This window comes from Chelmon rostratus, chromosome 11 (genome assembly GCF_017976325.1).
Source record: "Chelmon rostratus isolate fCheRos1 chromosome 11, fCheRos1.pri, whole genome shotgun sequence".
NCBI lineage: Eukaryota > Metazoa > Chordata > Actinopteri > Chaetodontiformes > Chaetodontidae > Chelmon > Chelmon rostratus.
This window is the reverse complement of record NC_055668.1, coordinates 9,285,218-9,304,967: the sequence shown is the minus strand read 5'-3', so window position 1 is coordinate 9,304,967 and position 19,750 is coordinate 9,285,218. Positions and strand designations below refer to the sequence as shown.

Genomic DNA, 19,750 nt, shown 5'->3' with positions numbered 1-19,750 from the left:
AATGAACATAATCAGACAAATCATTAAACGCAATTACTTGTGTGACAACTAATCGTCAACTAGAATTCCATGAACGCAGCAGCCCTCAAGAGGACTCGTTTTCCCCTGACTCCTTTTCGGTTTTGCCTGCTACTTGCTTCTGTAGGGAAAACGCATGAATATGCAAAGGAAAATGAGAAGATATTACGCAAATTGTTTTCCTCTCACTACCACCCACTACGCCTGACATCTGTTCTCCACCTCCACCACAGCTTTTACTCGGCGTATCCCCTGCCTTCTTCACACCGCCTTCCTTCGCCCTCATTTTTCCTCTTCTTCAATGCTCCTTCCTCTCTCTCCACCTTTACATGAGATTCCGCGGCTATCCTCAGAGATCTTTCTGCACACACATACTGTGGCAGCAGTGTGCGGGTGATAATGAAGTGTCTGGGAAAAGAGGATTAGGTGGAGTGGTGGGCATCATCCCTGCGGTAAAAACGCTCATCTCTCCCTAAGGAAGGACATGGAGCGTCTTTCACCTCAGTCCAGCTGGCTGCCTCGATGTCACTCCCAGCTAGCATACTGGGGTGGCTGCTGTGGCCCTCAGGAGGCAACAGCGAGGGGGTTAACGCAACGGCGCGCCCGGTTCCTGGGGGACGCTTGGCGTTTCTTCCTCTGACACCCGCCTGTTTATGCTGCACAGCCAGGCTGAGTGCAGCATAACAGGCACTGGGAAAGTGAAGATCTGCACCAGGGGAGCGAGCTGACACACAGAGAAAGATAGATAGAGGTGAGAGAGAGACAGAGGGAGAGACAAACTCCTCCTCTTCCCTGTGGTCTGACAAAAAGATGACAGCTTTCCTCTGGAGCTCGCTCTGCCCTCCCTGGGCTGAAACCTCACTTGTAGGCAAGCGGCCTGTCAGACACAGCTAACTAGGCTGCCCCATGAGAGATGCAGAAAGCTTGACAGTTTGTTACTAGTTGGCAAAAGGCCACCGTAGCGGGTCAGCCTCTGCGCAGGAAGTGTCAAAGAAGTGCCACTAATCACCACCAAGCAGCACTTTAGAGATGTTTACATGAATATTCTCCTTCTTCTATGCCCACAGCTAGTTCAAAGACCCATTATTATGAGTGCATTGTCATGTACTCAAACCTCAGATCTATACACCGCCCCAACACTACTGTAAACATTAGGTACCAGAGAGCAATCAGCTTTCAGTCGCGGTTAGGGTAAAGATCTATGAGCCAGCTATAGTTAACATAACAGCATGCTACACGGTACATTTACATCTCAAAATGGAGAGTAATTTAGTAACTGCTGTGATTAAATAAAACATGTTATTGCACCTATTTGGTCTTGACAGTCAGCATAGTTTCCCTCCCACCAATTGTGTGTGTGGTCTCATGTGTTCATTGTAGCTGGACACCAAAAGAGAACAACCCTGTGCCATATTGAACCAATCCATACCCACACGCAGCACAAGTGCAGCAGAGTACCCTGAAAACCACTGTGGGCAACTGCGGCTCTCTTTATTTATTAAAATGCCGATAATATGTGTGTCTTTGTGCTGCAAACAGTTTTCATATAAAAAAACAGCAAAACTATTAGTTTGTCTAAACTGAATGGCTGTTAGGATGAGGTTATTCTGCCTGGCCTGGTGGCCGCTTATTGATTTAATGGCTTTGCTCACTGGCAATGTCCTGCTAATTTCTTCCATTGATCTGCACTAGCTCCTCAATTACCTTCACCACTAGATATAGAGAGTAGATGGCACGGAGGGAAACCCTGTGTTAAGGAATTAAATTCTACGACTTCAAAGCAAACAGAACCAGTAGTTTTGATCGTGAATGTCTCATTTCTGTTTACCCATCATCCCACCTGTCTGCTGTTGGAGGTGTCCTGTCTTCCTAATATATATTTTGCAAGATTCCTCCAACAACCCGAGTAAACGTCTTGAAAATAATAGGGTTTCATATGATTGGTGTATTGGCATGTCAGCCGTCTCTGAATCATTTGTGAGCATGTGGCTAAGCTCTCTGAGCCTCCTGTGATGTCCTTGTAGCATCCTCGCTGTGATTGGCGAGACTAAGGGATGGGGTAGTGCCCTGCTAAGAACTGTCCGCGTCTGTCAGATCTCATCACTCCATCCTGCATTGCTGGGGGCAGCGGGACCAAAACTGACCACTGAGTCAACTGACAAGACAGCTCAGCGTCCAGTTATCCCAGAATAAGAATCTCACACGCAGACACGCACACACACAAAAGCACGCTCACACACACTTGCAAATTCAGACAGACACACTGGCATGCAAACACGCAGTCACACGGACGCATACGCGTAATACACACAGACACATGCATGCAAAAGGAAATGGACAGGCCGAGTGCAGGATCTGCCCCCAAAACCGCCACAATGAAGCCTCGCAGGACACAAATGTGCTCTGACATTGGGGTTGGTAATGCTTTGAGTTGTCTAAAAGCTCAACAACTGACCCAGAAATGCTGGTGCACAGAGGGGAGTGTGGGGTGCGGGGGGAGGTCGTGTGTGATGCAATGTGGAAGAGAACTAAATTGACACTTTCTTGCCCACTTCTTTAGGCCCTGTGGTGGTTTTCTCAGTTCACATACAACGAGGGGAGACAGAATAAGGTGGCCGGTTCTTAAACTGGGGTGCAAGTCCTTTGTTGTACAAAAGCATGTGAATTACTAAGTGCTTGAAATATACATGAGGGGCACAATATGCTGTGGGATTGCAGAATATCGCTCTTCCTGTCCCCTGATTGAAGTCAAAGGCCACCTCTCTTCCTCTGAGAGAGAGAGAGAGAGCACCAAACAGAGCGAGAGAGAGGCTGCAGAGGTCGAACACAAAGGAAAACAAGCAGCTGCAATATGTTTACAGCAGCAACCCTGAGGGAAGGCGAGGACCCGACTACAGCATCACATATATTTATTTTCAACGAAATGATTCTGAGAAGTCAAGACGGTCTCCTGTATGCTTGTGTTGTTTCCTTGCAGGCGAGTTTGCCTGAAAACGTGCAAAAGCAGAAAAATGCATGCACATATGTACATGCCAGAACTTTCAAAACAACGAGAGCTGCTTCTAAAATAGTTTAATGATAATTCTAAACACATTGTGCTGTAAGCCAAAGTGCAACCGCACTCAGAGACTCCCTAGCATCAGCTGCCCCGAGGCTTGGCTACTGCCCTGAGGTTTTGAGCTGCAGCTGGCAGAGCTAGCATTTCAAACTGATAAGGCTCCAGACATTCACAGTCCTGTGGTTCAATATACGATGGGAGAGATTCTAGAGGGGTGAAGTCCTCCACCTCGAATGACCCCGAGTGACGAAAGGCAGCGAGACGCTGTGTCAGTGTGAAAATTATGCTGAAAATGGGTGTGTAGGGTACAGACAATCTCTGGTGCAATTCTCATCACAGAGATACCAACCCGTTTCCCCCTCAGCCTCTCAGATTTTTAAATCCACTGCAAGTTAATACAGGCTGAAAGATGCATGTTTTACAGCTCTTTAAGGCTTAAAAGAAAATGGTACATTTATCCTGTCGACACAAGCCTTACAGTCAACTTATGTTTTCAAGAATCAAAAGCACTTGAAATATGCATTATCACTAATTCATTTAAAGTATAGTTAAAAAAAAAGCTGTTTTACTCATGCAGGTAAATCCAGCTGCCAAGCACAATTGACAACAAACTAAAATACTCTCAGAAAGTGTCTGTATAATGCAGATACATTGTACAGACCCTCTCTGTGACACACACACACACTCTGGAGTGGTTTCAATTTGATAGCAAAGTGCAAGTGAGTGTCAGAGGAGGAACGTCTCTATGAGCAAGTGTGTCTCTGTGTGGTCCTGGTTAACTACTCCACACTCAGACACCGAAAGCTTCATACAGTTTGCTATGCTGGTATGTGTGCTGTTTAAAGTTAGGCCCTTTCCCTCACCCGCACTGCAGTGCCAGAGATCAAGTGATGCCGTCAACTAGCTAATGACATGACTGCCGTGGGCGACGGCCGGCAGCTTGATTTATACATGGGGACAGAGATGAATGATTCATAGGCTGAGAGAGGGATACCAGGACACGTGGCAGCTATATGCCCCTCTCCCTTGCTTTTATTCGCAGGTACACACCTCTGCATAAATCCCTTGGAGCACTTTCTTATGTCTCATAAGCTTAGCATTACACAACTGACCAGTCCTGTTACCACTGCGCTATATCTGTTTTTCCCCTCCTTTCGTCTCCGCATTTCTTATAACGCTGAACACTGTCCCTCTTTCCCTCTAGAGTTCAATGACTCCCTGACCATTTCTTCCTCCCTTCCCATTATAATGCAAAGTTAATCCTAAATATGGAGCCCTCTGTTGTAGGCTAAAATGAATGGCCCAATCATTCTGCATCAATTAGTCCATCCATCACTGCTGATTGGAGGCGGAGGGGGGGGGTGTTCATGGTGACTGTTCTCTGAGGTGGCAGGAGGGAGCTGGAGATGGCATTAGAAGGGGCTTTCATGCTGAAATGTAATTTCCATCATTGTTTGGGTACCGCAAACGGCAGACCACAGGATGACCTTGTCTTGCTAATTTCAGTGGAATGCCCTCTAAATTACGTCATCTCTGCGTCTGTGTAATAACTGGGTGACAGCATGAGGGTAGTGCTCACATGATAGTTTTTCAATATAATGACTGTTTCCACTGAGATGTCACTGCGCTTGATATAATTGCATATGCATGCAGTCACGTTTCACCATCTTCAATTAAAAATACTCACAGGCAAGAAACTACGATCTATAATACCTATAGATCATCCTCTTCTTTTAAAACAGAATAAATTTAGTCGATACAAAAAATAAAAGGATCTACTTGTCTGTGGGGTTAAGTGGAGTGCACATTATGCAGTTAGTATACTGGTTAACACATTTAATAAAGGCAAGGCAACACTTGGGTGGTAGCATTACAGTGTTAATGCAAAAACTCACTTAGAAGTGCATTACACTTGGGATGTGTAGCATAAAGTCGTTTTATAATTTCACTGAGTAAGTGCAATTTACAAAATGACTTCTCTGCTTATGCAACAACGAGGCCAATTCAAATACGCTTTTTTAAAATTTTAATTATTTAAATGAATATCACTGGCTCAAGCCTATGCAAGTCCCACATTTGGATGGCACTATGAAAAGCAAGCACGAACACTTCGAACTGCAAAGCCCTGGGCTGAACACAGTCTACTGAAATGAGAGGCATATACATTCTCCTGACTTTAAATCACACAAAGACAAAGAAAAGAGAATACATGTGTCTTTATGCTGTGAGCTGACCTAGTAAATAGATCTTAACAGCAGGGCTTATTCTGGAGAGAAGGACAGACACGCATTTACATCAGTGCTGCCTCCAACACGCTTTAAAAAGCACATGGAGCATTACAGCACAAATACAAGGTGGACCTAGATCAGAGTGTAACTAACTGCCCACTAAATATGAGGAGATAAGTAAATCCCGAGGGTGCCGCGCTGACTGAGGAATCTTTGCATTCAATTTATCATTTTACATTATTTAGGCTACTCCACAGGGAAATACACTATCTCTGTCATAAGTTATGCTAATGGCTGTTACTACCATCTGCGAACCGAGGACCATCAGTCAAGCATAGTGTGCAATTTATGAGTTATGAGAATAATATGTCATCTTTGAGTGATTAATCATACGGGGGGGTTCTGGAGCTTCCAGAGTGCTGAGATGGTTTTTGACAGGGACATAAGGCCATCTAGACCAAACCGTCACACAACACCGGCCTATATCTCGACTTCTGCCCCTCCCCCCGCGCAGATCCCCATGCCCCGGTCCCTTCAAATCTACTCAATAAACAAGCCTTGGGCAGGACCCAGACAGAGGATAATGGTTCACCTGGAGGTGACAGGAAAAGAAAACAGAGCTCTTTGCATAACGAATAGAGATAGAGATAAGCACGGCGAAGCACTTAGGAATCTTGATAAGGGATTAACCAAACATGTCCGAAACTGGATACAGTTTTCTTTCTTGAGCATGCTGGAGTGCTCTGTGAAAAGAGCCAGTCCTGCAGTTACCGTGCGGATCTGCTGAAAGTGCAATGCTGATGTTGTCCTTCTGCGGTCGGATAAATTTATTACAAGTTCTCACATTTCACCCAAAGGTCAGAGCTGGGACATTATACTCCTTGTGTTAATTAGATTTGTAATTTACAGGCCTTTGTATGCACACTCTCCCTGCAGAGCCGCTAAGCAGCGCCTTGTGATGCCACAGTGACTCTACATCCGATGACATCTTTAGCTGCAGAGGACAGCAAAAAACCACATGAGCACCACTACGGCCAGGCATGATCACAGCAAGCATAATTAATCCCATATATTAGAACGTGTTGGTACTTGCCATGACTCACACCACTGTTTAGGAAACTTATGAGGGAGGAGAGCTGGGGGCACACAGCACTACTGCCTCGTGTTATGTAAGCAATGACAAAGGCTGGTGAGTTCAGTGAGCGTTAGCAGCCCGTGGCCAAATTAGCCCCAGTCAGGACGTACAAAACAGCCGTGCATGTGCCCTGCTGCTTGACTGCAGCAGAGAAAGGAGGCCCAACGTGAGGAGAACGATTTGTTTGGGTGGTCTAGTTAAAGCCTAGTGCTAAATGGGCAACGATTCTGGTTAGAATGCTAATGAGCCAATTCCCCTCCTGGATGGAGACATCAAAGGCGAGAGGAGCTCCCTCTCTCTGGCTACACGGGGCTTCATGGTATCATTACATGGCTGAGTGTGCGCCTGCATCCACGTGTTTGTGTGTGTGCCTGTGCCAGTGGGTGTGTGAGAAAAAGACAAATGTGGGGGGCTGGGGTAGAGGAGAGATAGACAACATGATGTTTACATTAGGTCTGTCCTTTTGGGACTGTGCCAGCATCCAGGCTTGCTGTGACACACATCACACGAGCAACCTGGTACCATTCATAATTACCCTCTATTCACAGAGGCCTCATTTAGTGTGCCATTATCAGAGATCATTGTTATTTCCCGCTACGTACGTATGGAATCCCAGTGAGACCAACATGTCTCACGTAGATAACAGTGCTATTTTGGTTAACCCCATTGTGTACATAATACTGAAGACATGCAACCCAGAGAGAATTCCCATCAGTGATTTCTAAGGATTTAATAGAGCATCAGGGCATAAAAATATTTTCTGGAGTTTTTTTTTTTTTGTCTCCATAACTAATGCTTAGAACATAATAATGTTTTTTTTGGGTTAGGACAAATCTCACCCAGGGCTTTATTTTCACTTATTTCCACCCTATTCACACTGCTCTGGCTGCACGCCAACTAAACAATCACCAGCATAAGAAGTTGCTGTCACTGGGGGATTCTGATCCATCGATGCAAGGTTAAAACATCGGTCATCATCTTCAAGATACGTGAAACAATGCTGTTTACAAGGTAAAATACTCAGTAAACACCGAGCACTGACCCTCGTGCTTGCGTTAACGTGTCAGATGCCGCCCGCTCACCCGCTTTTTTCCTGCAAAAACTGAACTACAACTCTGAAAGAGGGATGAGCACCACAGCTGCCATTTCAGATGTCATTTGCAAAGGCATGAGGCCTTACCGTGCTGTCGAGAACGGCGGCTTTCATGAGCAACTGCGTACTCTGGAGCCCAGACATCAATCCCATCGAGACAGGGCTTCAGTGAAACTTGCATTCGGACTCTGTACAATCTTCCAAATAGTGTGAGGCAGATTCACGCTGTCTGCCTTTCTATCTCTGTCTGAGTGTCAGTTCAATGGCTTTACTAACGGCTAAGCTGCCCCTGCTGTGGCTCTGTGCTTTACTTGCTGTGAAGCTGTTGATATGAAGGTCATATAAAACATGGTACGCACATACATGTAACTAATTGTGTTAAATATGATATCACCTCATGTCAATCAGAAGTGAAAACGTATCATGGCAGATTTTGTGATATCAGCAAATATAACCATTGGTTGTCTACAGGATTGTGACAAAACTTGTGATTTACACCCGTTGCTGTGACCAAGTATCACACCTAAGTTAATGATCAGATCCACAGAGAGGTGACGTCTTTCTCTCAGAAAATGCCAACACATATTGGGGAATAACAAAACTCCTCCAAACCACGTAAAGCCAGGAGAACTTCTGAAAGTGCGTCGGCGGTAAACTAACTTTTCATACATAAACTAAAGACTGAGTCCAGTTTTCACCTCCAGAGCTGCGAGAATTAAACACGGCTCAGGTGTGTGAGGCCAACATGATGGATCATCCTGTTGTGAAGCTGCCCCTCTGCAGAGCCCCGAGAAGACAGCTGGGAGATAAGCCGGCCCTGTATGAGAGCACATCTCCTCTTTACATCGATCCTCACCGCCACCAAGGCAGGAGGTCTTCACGTGCCAAACGATAGAGGGAGAGGGAGGGCCAGGGTGAGAACAGAGAGAGAGGTTTTGCAGGTTTAGCAGGCACCTTCCAGTGATAAAGACACTGGAAGATAAAACCCCTCTTGGCCTCGTGCAGATAAAAGACAAATGGTGCAGAGCTTTGTTATAGGGAAGAAATACCATTTTCAGCTCTCTGGTTGATAATGTTAAATCGCTTCCTGGTTATAACCATCTCCTCTTTTTTGGGCATGGCCAAAGTAACAAAAACAAGCTTCACAAGAATGCGCACATAAGAACTAATAAAATAACAGACTTGTTGTGGTCATCATTAACATGTCAAAACATGCGTCTTAGTCTTTTACAGTTAATTGACCTTGTATCTTGTGCCAGTAACTAGGCAGGAATAGCATCGCTGGGAGTCAATTAAGAATGAAAAGAGGCTTTGCTCTCAAAAAAAGGCACTAGCTACAATTAGAATTCCTCTAGAGTTAATAAGCACAGCTGCAGGTCACAATCAACTGAAATGTTTTCTTGCAAAGTATGACATTAATTGACACAAAGGATCTCACATTTCAGTGTTGGCAGCTGTGCATTCCACTTCATTTTTGTTGCTTCTGTGTTGAAATGGAGCAATCTGTAATACCCTAACGCCTGTTATTAGTTGAAGAAGAACCTGGATCAATCAACAAGGCTGCGCATTCTCAGATTCGGAGAACTGTGAAAAGGTGATTTGCCGCAAAATAACAATAATGAAAACATAATGGCAAAGAAAATTGCTTCTATTGTTTCTCTGTACGTGGCAAATGAGCGCTGAGAGGCGGCTGCAGCCGAGACAGGCACCAATCAGGAGGACAGTGTTCCCTACTTTACGGGGCCTGGCTTGGTTATGGAGACGCATGTTCGTGACCTCTGATCTCAATCACAGAAGTTCTTCAGATGGATGTGCGCTGAGGACCTCTCCATGTCACTGAGACACATTAGGATGCGGCACTGCTACGCAGCGACGGCTGGAAAGTTTGCAGACTCAACCATGTAGCAGACAAGATGAGGGCCACTCCAGGGTGTGTGATTAGATGTGAATAAGATTTCAACAGCTCTGTGTACGCTCTAATGGACACCGTGTGCACTGAGCAGTTAACTATGCGGCGGCTTTGATGTTGCTTTGTGCACATCCCTCGCCTGTGATGACTCATATTTCATGCCAGGTGTTCAAATCCTAATTAATAAATAAATAAACACAGAAGGAAGTGCCATCCTGCGGAGTTCAGAATTCTGTCTTAATATGTTTTTTTGTTTTTTTTTTAACCAAACGACTCTACAGAAGGACTGTGTAATTTGGAGGAAAAGTTTGACAGTGAAAATCATATACAGTGTAACATTTTAGCAAGTGAACCACATAATTATGTCTATTTTCGTTCTATACTTGCAAAAAATCCACAGTTTCGGACGTATACACATGCACTGTGGATAAATGGGGAATATCTGGTGTACTGTAACTGTCAGTGAAGGTTGTCCTCATTAGTTGCATGAAAAACTTGAGATAAACGTCCTACAACACAAACACCAACACAAACTGTATAAGAACATTTTATAGATAAGAAGTATTAATGTTTAATGCCTTCTTTGGGACCATTATGTGGAACTGAAGGCTGTCTGGAGACGGTGACACATTTAAAGCGACAACCGGAGCAGATGGATAAACAGACAGGGCTGAAGCATTGACCTTATTTCATTGTCATATCATCCCAACATATCATCAAAAAGTCCCCTTCGGACAAAAAATTAACATTCCGCATTTATCTGGGTGCATTTTGCCCCGACCTCATCTTACTGAGGCGAAGAATGATTATTTCAATCATGTCACAGCAAAAGTCAAATTTCAGGAAAGAAGAACAGTGGGATTGGGCTGTAGCATTCTACTGGAGTTCCCAACCCATTATTCCCACACCACGCTTGGCTGCCTCAGATTTCCTCCATTGCTTTGATGATAATGTTCTTCGGCAGGCTGCTAAAGTAATGACCATCTCTCAATGTGGCACAGTGCAAGGTTGCACTGCACAATGCTCTAATGTTTTGGCCTTACATCCAGCCACATTTAACGCAGGCACTCGGAGCGAAACAGACACTAAAGTCTGCCGTGAGCCCACGGAACAATACAGATGTGCCAACATGCTGGATCTGATGAGCGCAACTTTAATTGCTTTAATATCACAGGAGCTGCCAATGATGCGATTGGTATGAAAAACAAAAGGTGTTCACTCACCTCCTCCACCTCCCAGAAGACTGGAGTTTGCTGAAAAGAGGGGAAAAAAAAACAACGAGTCAGTACATTTTAAAGAGAAAGCAAATACTGATCATCCAATACAGGCGGCAATATTTGGACATTAAAGCTTGGATTCTGCACAAGTGTGATTTTTCATAAATACAATTATTTGACCCGACTCATTTGTTTAAGCTAATGAATAGAAGTACGACTGAGAAGTTACACTGAGATTGACAAACAGAACAGAATGATTCATGAAAACATTCAGTTTATTTTCACAACCCCTCAAAAGACAACCGGCTGGCGCCAAGAGGAGCCTGAAATTGGCTTGAATGATTATGCAGCTATGTTACAATTTTTTTTTGTATCAGTTTCTCAGTAAAAACCTGTAATCACACATTTGCATAGCTCTACCTGGCAATTTTTTTTTTTTTTTTTGCATTTTCATGCTAGCTTCAAACAACACCACAGTCATCCAAAGGTAACACGTAACGAGAATGTCATCCAATAGCTTGTTTATCACACATCCAGTGGGCAAAAGCGATCGGTGTGTGCGGCAGTGTTTTTCTTTGAACATTAAACGAGCAAGTTGGCAACAAACTGGTGATTCAGTCAGCAGCTAATTTCAATAGACACTCCTTAGCAGATTTCTTCCTTGGCAATATGTCAGAGGTTATGCTCAATAAAACATTGTTCATTAAACGCAATTAACAGTGGCCTGGGGTTTGAGACGACTGTAACAGGGGAATCCACATTTCACCATGGCTTTGTGGGCTGCGGTTGTTTCTTTATGGAAACATGTCACACAAATCACTGGACATGAGGTGAGAGGAGCTCTTTAGTGCAAAACTTGGGATCTTAAAGCGTGAGACTTTGTTTGCATGGCACAACTCGACTCGACTCGCTCTTGTTACCAGGTACTTCTCTTGATTTTGTTTTTCTGAGCCGATTGCGTGAAACTGCCGTGACATTATGTGCAACGCGCCACAAACACAGGAGCAATGGAGGACACCATAGGGACGGCTGTTTGTCAGTGAGGAGACACATTTAGTTTCAGCTGAAGACAGAAAGACAAAAGACTGGTGAAAAAAGTCCAACAGCAGAACCCAGACGATGAGACGACTCTGGTTGCTCCATTACAATCTGAGCGAGCAGAGGTCTGAAGTGTTTCCACCTTTCAGTAACGCCTCAGTTCGCTTGCAACCTCAGCCAAGGTGATACCATGAAAAGTACCAGGTAGTGGGTGCTATCCACAATTCACAACACAAAAAAAAAACAAACAAAAAAAAAACTGTTCCAAATGAGTCAACCTGAGCCGAGCCGCACCATGCAGTGGAAATGAGGCAACAAAAATGAAGCACACCCTCAGAGCAAAGCCTAGCTGTCATACGCTGTGTGACCAAGCCCGGTGTTGACCATGTGAATCTCCAACATGAACCGCAGCTTAGCAGTTCAACAGAAGGTAACGTGGTGCCTAAGTGGAGAGCGTATCATTAAAAATGAACCTATTTCCATTTTGCTCTGTCAGTTAGAGACATCCGTTGCACATGAGAGGAGAAAGATTAGAGAGGATTTAAAGTACAGCTGTTAATTTAGGTGTTACTTAAAGTAGGTAGCCTATGTGTTTGAAGTGTAGTTCATACAGCGGGCATTGGAAGAATCATACACTGCAACATGCCTTTAATGATCTTCAGCTCCAGCTCCAGCATTGGCTATCATTAGCTGTGAATGCTACCCCATTAGAAGCTTATTATTTCCCGAAAAACGTTCTGGTGCACAAGCAACAGATAATGAACGTATGGTGTTGCATTGCAGTCCTGTGGCTGATTACGTGTGGAAGGGGACGTGTGGAGTTCACTCAGTTTCCACACCTTTCTGTGGCACCATTATGGCTTCGCATTGTTCTCATTTGAGCACCACACATATGAGTGGGCACGGGGACAAAGAAAGCTCTCCCACTGCAGAATTTGTTTCATCAAAGGGCTTTTGTTGTGTGTGTGTGTGTGTGTGTGTGTGTGCGCGCGCGCATACAGTATGAGCATAACATACACACACAAGAACCAGCAACTCAAACAGGGATGTACTGACAATCCACTGTCATGTTTACAATAGCACCTCTCCAGGTTTTTCTGTGATGAAAAAGATGCTTGTGCTCTTGCAGCCTTTGTTTAGCTCTGGAATCTGTCAGCTATCAACAGCAAGCACACAATTCAAATGTGCATTTCCAGAACAGGAAATGTTCTGCTCGTATTGCAGAGGCACGGATAAATGTGGGAAGGAAGGCAAACGGCTTTGCTAGCCAGAGACACCGTTGATTTCATGCCGGTGCTAATTTCATTAGTGAAAACTATGAATATGTACATCATGATTTTTTTTTTCCACGACTGAAACGCGACAATGACAAGACGGCACCAGCGTCGCTGAACGCTAACTGTGACTATGTCCACATGCAACATAGTTGACGAAAGAGGCCACAATAGAATTGTAGTTGAAAACATAAAAACCTAAACAAATCTCTTTCTTTACTGACAAAAAAGAGGAGACAAAATATTACTGTGGGGTTTTTTTTTATTGCAGCAGTCCCATTTCCTGTGCTGCATGTGCCATATCAGGACTACACAGGCAGCATACAATGAGCTAGTTCAGTTTAGTTAGGACTCAGTGAGTATGTATGCATGTGTGCCTGAGTGAGATAGAGAGAGAGAGTGTGTGTGTCTGTAAATGCAGATTTCAGTTATATGCTGGTGTGTGTGTGTGTCTGTGTGTGTGTGTGTGTGTGTGTGTGAATGAAACTAGCACTGAATGTACTGCATTGAGAAACACTGATGTTCCAACAGCTTATTTAGTTTTTCTGAAGTCTATTTAACAAAGCAGTAGGAGCTTCAGTCTGAAGCTAGCGAGCTACCTAGCCCAAAACTCTACACCTTGCAGTCCATAAACAGCCTAGTATGCACCCCACACCTGAGCATCTAAATTACTAACACAGGTGACACATTACCATCAAAATGAATTTGATTGGATTTGGTATCAACTGAATCTGGATTAATTCCTTAACTTGATAACATCAGGCCACCAGATCAGACCACAAATCTGCATTATTAGTCATTCAACCTGTGTTTTTCATCACATAATAATCAGATTGATAATGATAAAATTGAGACGTTATTGGTCTGGGCTGGATTAGATTGAAACGTTTAATATAATGTGATGGCTATAAAATAAAATGTCAACAGTTTCATTGATGGAAACTACACTAAAATAGTTCTTTGACTAAGAAGACTAAATGCCCAGACATGCAGTATGCATGGCAGTATATGTAACCCTCCTTATGATGTAATTGTTTTAAGCTTGTCATCGTTTATCTGTCATCAGTACAATGAAAGCAATAGTTTCAGTGCCAGCTAATAGTATGCTAGTTTTCAGCAAAGTCTATCATCATTGTCTAGTCTCCTGGAGAGTCTTCCTATTCCTGAGCTATTAAAACACTGGGGCTTAATTACCTGACATTATGGAAATGCATACCTGAGGGGGGTGCTTCATTTACTCCACATCTAATCAGAGATTGGAGATGTGGTTGCTAATCAGTCTGACACAACTCTCCTGAGTGTGCGTGTGTGGATGTGTGTGAAGTCGCGTAGTGGTAGTAGTGAACTGGGTAGTGTGGGACGTTACACGCTTTCCAGCCACATGCGAGTTGGTGCGATCGCGGCAGTGGCCCACTGGGAGATTAAGAGCGTTCGACAGCCATCTCATCTCGGCAGTGGGTTTGATAAATGTGGAAGTAGGGAGGGCTAAAAACGCTGCTTTATGCCTTTTCATTTCCCCTTCTCCCGGCATCCTCTCCTTTTAATGATCCGAATGTCATGAAACATGTTTCGGCAGTTTATCTTTAGCGCGCCGTGCTGCTTGTGCACACAAAATATCTGTAACCTACGGAGTCAGTGAGCTCAGCCCACAGCCATGCATATCAGGGGAGACATTAAAATCCCAAAATGGATGGGGACTCGCTTTAACAATCCGTCTTCAAGCACGAGACAAATAAGAAACAGCTGGTAGAGAGGCTAACCTACAGCAGAGCGGCCCTACGCTCTTGGCACCAAAGGCTGTGAGCTTGTCCCTTATTCAGTATGACTTGCCTGAGAAGTGCTTCAATTATCCTGAGTGAAAATCAAAGCAGAAATCCATATTTGGCCACATCCACCCCATAATGCATATTTTATAGTGTGTGTATTAATTATAAACTAGCTCTCCTTGCTGTTTGTGCCTGCCCTGGGCTCAGTCTGGCAATCTTGTGGTGGATCAACACATTTCTGCCTTTGGGGAAGCAGTGGGAGAGCCAACAATTAGTATTATCTGAAGACCATTATCTGTTTCTTCTACAGTGGTTGAGTGCGTACATGTGGAGTTGTCTGTTTGAATGTCTGTTTAATGGGCTTTTGACTTTTCAGCATCCGCTGGTGCGTGGCCCCCTCGAGGATCTCGTGGATCAATTTTTCTTCAAGGACAGAGAACAGATACATCTCCATCTCAAAAACAATTACGATGTTCCCATCACATTAGCCAAAACACTGCAGTGATCTTTGAGCTTTAATATTTCAGAGAACCACCTGAATGTTTCTTGTAAAGATAAGCCTTGAAGGTTTGTGATGACCCAGTTAACGAGAAGGAAGAGGGAAGCCGGAGGGGGGTGGGGGGGGCGTTGACTTGGAGTTTGTCAGGAGTGCTGGTGAGAGTTGTCCCAGCAGTAACCACAACATGGGCCATAAATCTCAGAGGAAGGGCTCCCCAGACTGCCTGGAGATGGCAGGTCATTAGGAAGTGCTAGTTCACAGCATTAGGCTGGCCTGTCAAACACATGCCTGAACTGTCACTGTGGGAGCACCCACTTCCTGTCTGCCCTTTGAACCCCTCACCCCCACTGCAACCTCATTTATCCCTCAGCCAATAACAATGCGGCGGGGCCGCTGCTGTGTATTTTCACAGCAAGAATATATTGACAACTGAACCCTGGCCGGAGAGCGTGGCAGGCGGGGTTTATGGATCGTGGCACTATGTCGAGAAGCCGGCACAGACACAAACACAGCAAACAGGACTGGTAAAACCACCCCCTTGTTTCACCGTGCCCATGCATTTGCAGAGGATCCATAAAAACGGCTTGTGTGCACTTCAGTGTGCGAGTCCTGTGTGTGCAGAGGGCAGCGAGGCGTGGATCTGGGCTGCGTGCGCGCCGCGTCGTCAGCAGAGCCCTAGATCATGCAGTTAAATGGGAAGTGCTAGTGCATAACCACAAAACCTCAAGGCAGTAAACAGATCCACTGTCTACATTCTGCACCCCGCCACCTTAACTGAACCCTTTAAATATTCTATCCATCGAACACACACTCACCTTATCCTTAGCCTCTCGCACGCTTCTCAATAAGCTCAGAGGTTAATAGTGTATTCTGCTGTGACTCAGGGATAAAAGGTGGGGTACAGATACTAATAAAAAAGTTTTATGGTTCAGGTTACCTGCTATGTTGCAAATAGATTGGTTGCTGAGTGAAAAAAAAGCATCTTGGTGCAATTTTTCAACCGTGCCGCCACTGCTCTATTTAATGCTACCAGCCTATCTGTGACCGAAAATCTTAAAAGGTGTTTTGGCTGGACTTTCAGTAAATATATCTGAGTCAAATTAACTGTGATGGGGACGATCTTTGCTGTTCTGCAGCAGCTGTTTGGTGCTTCATATCATCAGATTTCAGTATCACACCCTGCTGCTTTTGAAGCGTGTCTTACCTGTCCACAAGAGAGGAATTCTGATTTTAGCGAATGTGATCGCAAACACACAAACTGTCCCAGATAAAAGCACAAACTAGGTCAACAGAGCTGCTCTTTGTAACCGGGAGTCACATCATTTTTTTTCTCCATTCTTCTGCTTTAATTAGAAATCACAGCTAATTTGACAGGCACAAATTAGCATCTACAACACAATGAAGTGCAAACGGATGGCCTACAGTAATGAAGAAAATAGCTCAGAGGAACGCGGAGCCGATCATTTGTAGGCCTGCTTGACACTTAGATGGTCATTACATGTTCTTCCCCATAGTGTTCTGATGTCTAACATGTCAGCTCTGACACGTCGATGTTCAAAGAGTCAGTGGAGTGAACGACTTTGGCAAATTCTTTTTGAGTGGAATAATGTGCTGCTCCACACGCAGACACTTTTCCACTCCACCAGCCTTCCTAACAGGCACTGCTACTGAGCCTGCACACGCACACACACACACACACACAGACACACAGACACACACGCAACCACATGCACGAGCAACCCAACGCAATAGCAAATATTCAGACCAGGATTTAATATCTAGAGCAACCCATGCCATGTTTGTGGAGCTCTGTGTTGAATTAAGGCAATTCTAACCTTTAATTATGGGGGCTCCTTTTTCTTTCAGTACCTGCCGAAATTCACACAAATAGAAATAAAACTTAAACGAGCCACCAGTTGTGGGATGAGAGAGGAGAGGCAACAGTGCTATTTCTTATTTGTGGCACATTAAAAATGCATGCTACACCACACATGCTGCCTCGCCTGATAATACTGGTTGGCATTTTTGTTCTTTATAGCTTCTAGTGGTCCCTGAGGAGCCCGACTGAGCCAGACAAACTTGTGGTAGAGGTGGCACGATCCCAGCAGCACGTTCACACACACACATTAAAAAAAAAAAAAAAAAAAAGAAGCCTGAAGCCTGGCTCGTGCTTCATGTGGAATAAAAGGCAGCGGAGTCAAAATGATGCAACTGTGGCTGAAACGAGTAAGTGAGGTTCTACTCGACACAAGTGTGTGCAATGCGGACAAGTTCATAAGAAAATACCCACCAGAGCATCACCTCAGCACTGACATGTCAAAGCATTCACTGAAATATTAAATCACATGCCTTTGACATGACTGGTTTCAGGTCTCACTGGTGAGCAGAGTGCTAAAAACAATAAGATACTCAAGAAAAAAGTTGGTGTGAAGCTGGCATGCATCAATTTAGACAAAACATGAAAGCATAAATCTTCAATCTATCCCAAACAAAGAGAATTTGACATTTGGCATTTCAGCGCAGGTAAAAACGCAGTCTGCTGCCAAAAAGAAGTGATATATTCCCCGCCTTCCAGGCCAGTTTACAGTAAGTGGAAGTGGCTGCTTTGTAAAATTTTAGGAGGGTCTCGTCGCAGCCCTTGTTTGCCATTCTCTGGGTTGTTATATTAAATTGATCGGTGAAGGTAACGTACAGCAGGGCTCATTCCTCATGTGCACTGATGCTGTGTCAGTGCTCGGCAAAAACAGCATTTCCATTGAGTTAGATGGAGGGTTGAACTTTCGGCTGCTCTGTAGTATTTTCAGCTGAGGCTATTAAAAGCTCATCCGACTGAAACACGCAGTCAACGGCTGTCGGATTCGTTGGTTACCTTCACTGCTGCAGACGGCGGCTCACGTGTTACCATACCAACCTCAGCAACGCTGATTTGTTGTTGTGTGAAGCAGCATTTGACTTTCTCTTTGATGAGACTTCTTTGTGTCAAATATCAATACTTAACTTTTCAAAATCACTGTAACAACAATGTAAATTCTATTTTCGGCTGTATTGTATTTGGAAATACTCATTATGATATCAGGCTACCGGATGCAGCTTCTTAAACCTAGTCATATTCTCAACAGTACTTGTCGTATAGAGCTGGTGGTTGAAATTATGTTGTTTTTGCAGCTTCTTTTTCAAACTGCAGCATGAGTGTTATGATGTCTGAATGTATCAATGTGACAACATGCCGGTGTCACAGTGATTAATCCCTTTCCTCTGCAGGCTTGTCACCTTCATAACAAAGCAACAATACCAGATGCCAAAGCCAGCCCACACGTCTATTGTTATAATTACCTGACCTTCAAATCCACATTAATGAGCCCAGGATGATCCCATTCTCTTTCATCATTTGGCTTCCGAGCCCTCCTTTTATCTAACAAGGTCACCTTTCACAACACTGCTTCTCCCTGAAATACACATCCCCCTCATAAATATACATCTACCTGCATCTGCTCAACCCCCAACACAGAGAAGGGGAGCTTGGAGAAATTACAAGAAAATAAAGCTGTAGGTGGGCTCTGCAAAGCGCGGGTTTGTATTTCTTCTGAAGTTGACACCAAGGGAAAGTCTATGCCACCAAAGTTAGACACAGAAAACAACTTTCTGACGACTGAAGAGTTACTTAATAATTGTCTGGAACACTAAAGACACAGCCTATTAACATGAACGAGAACGACACACTGCAAAGGCTCTGAAGGCACGATGCAGGGGGGCAGCGGAGAGAGCAGGGTTCATTAGATGAAGTTGTTTCGATCCCTTCCCACTATTTTAACCACAAATGCGCTGTGGTTGTCACAACAACAGAAAAACATCTGTGGTTTGTGAGAAACCACAAGCATAATCTCAGAAAAACAACACATTCAATTATTCATTTGTTCTATTATATTTCAGCCACATTTTACAGTATTACTAGTTGAATTTAGAACATTTGGAAAAGGAGAAACTGAGTTCCATGTGATATTAATAAGCCCAGCAAGGAAATCTCTGACAACCTAACAGCTAAAATTAAATCGTGTCTATGGCCACAAATATCCACTTAGATATCAAATCAAATTGAAGTACACAAATTACCAAGTTAATGACACAGAAATGATTAAAGTAGCATATTCTCGCATATTTTATCGCATGTCTTGACATCTCAACACACCTCATTGCTCACAGGTCTCAGGAAATCCTACAGAAAACTAACAACACATGAGACATTTACAGCTCACCCATGCTACAAAAAAACAAAACAAAAAAAACCCATAAAGACATGAGTCTAAGATAGATATTCAACACTAGTTTTAATATGCAAAACGTTACATAACCCAGCGAGATATTTCAACTGATATTCACCAGCTCTGTGTATGTGTGCCAGCTTCGAAGAGGCACCATCATTTTCTAGTTGAGATGAAATAGGTTATCTGCCAACTTCACAGGGCTCAGTGTCACTGCGGCGCTCCGGCAGGATTTGGGCCAGCAGCTGCACATTAT

The 19,750-nt window shown here is 44.1% G+C and overlaps 1 protein-coding gene across 7 annotated transcripts in view; it reads right to left on the bottom strand.

The window, feature by feature from the left end:
- The window catches only part of macrod2 (mono-ADP ribosylhydrolase 2), a 407,625-nt gene that overhangs the window by 273,532 nt on the left and 114,343 nt on the right, over positions 1 to 19,750 (bottom strand). For all 7 annotated transcript variants that reach the window (XM_041947057.1, XM_041947058.1, XM_041947062.1 and 4 more), the window contains exon 4: positions 10,665 to 10,694. In XM_041947057.1, the coding sequence (XP_041802991.1) occupies positions 10,665 to 10,694 (30 nt within the window). The remainder of the gene's footprint in view (positions 1 to 10,664; positions 10,695 to 19,750) is intronic.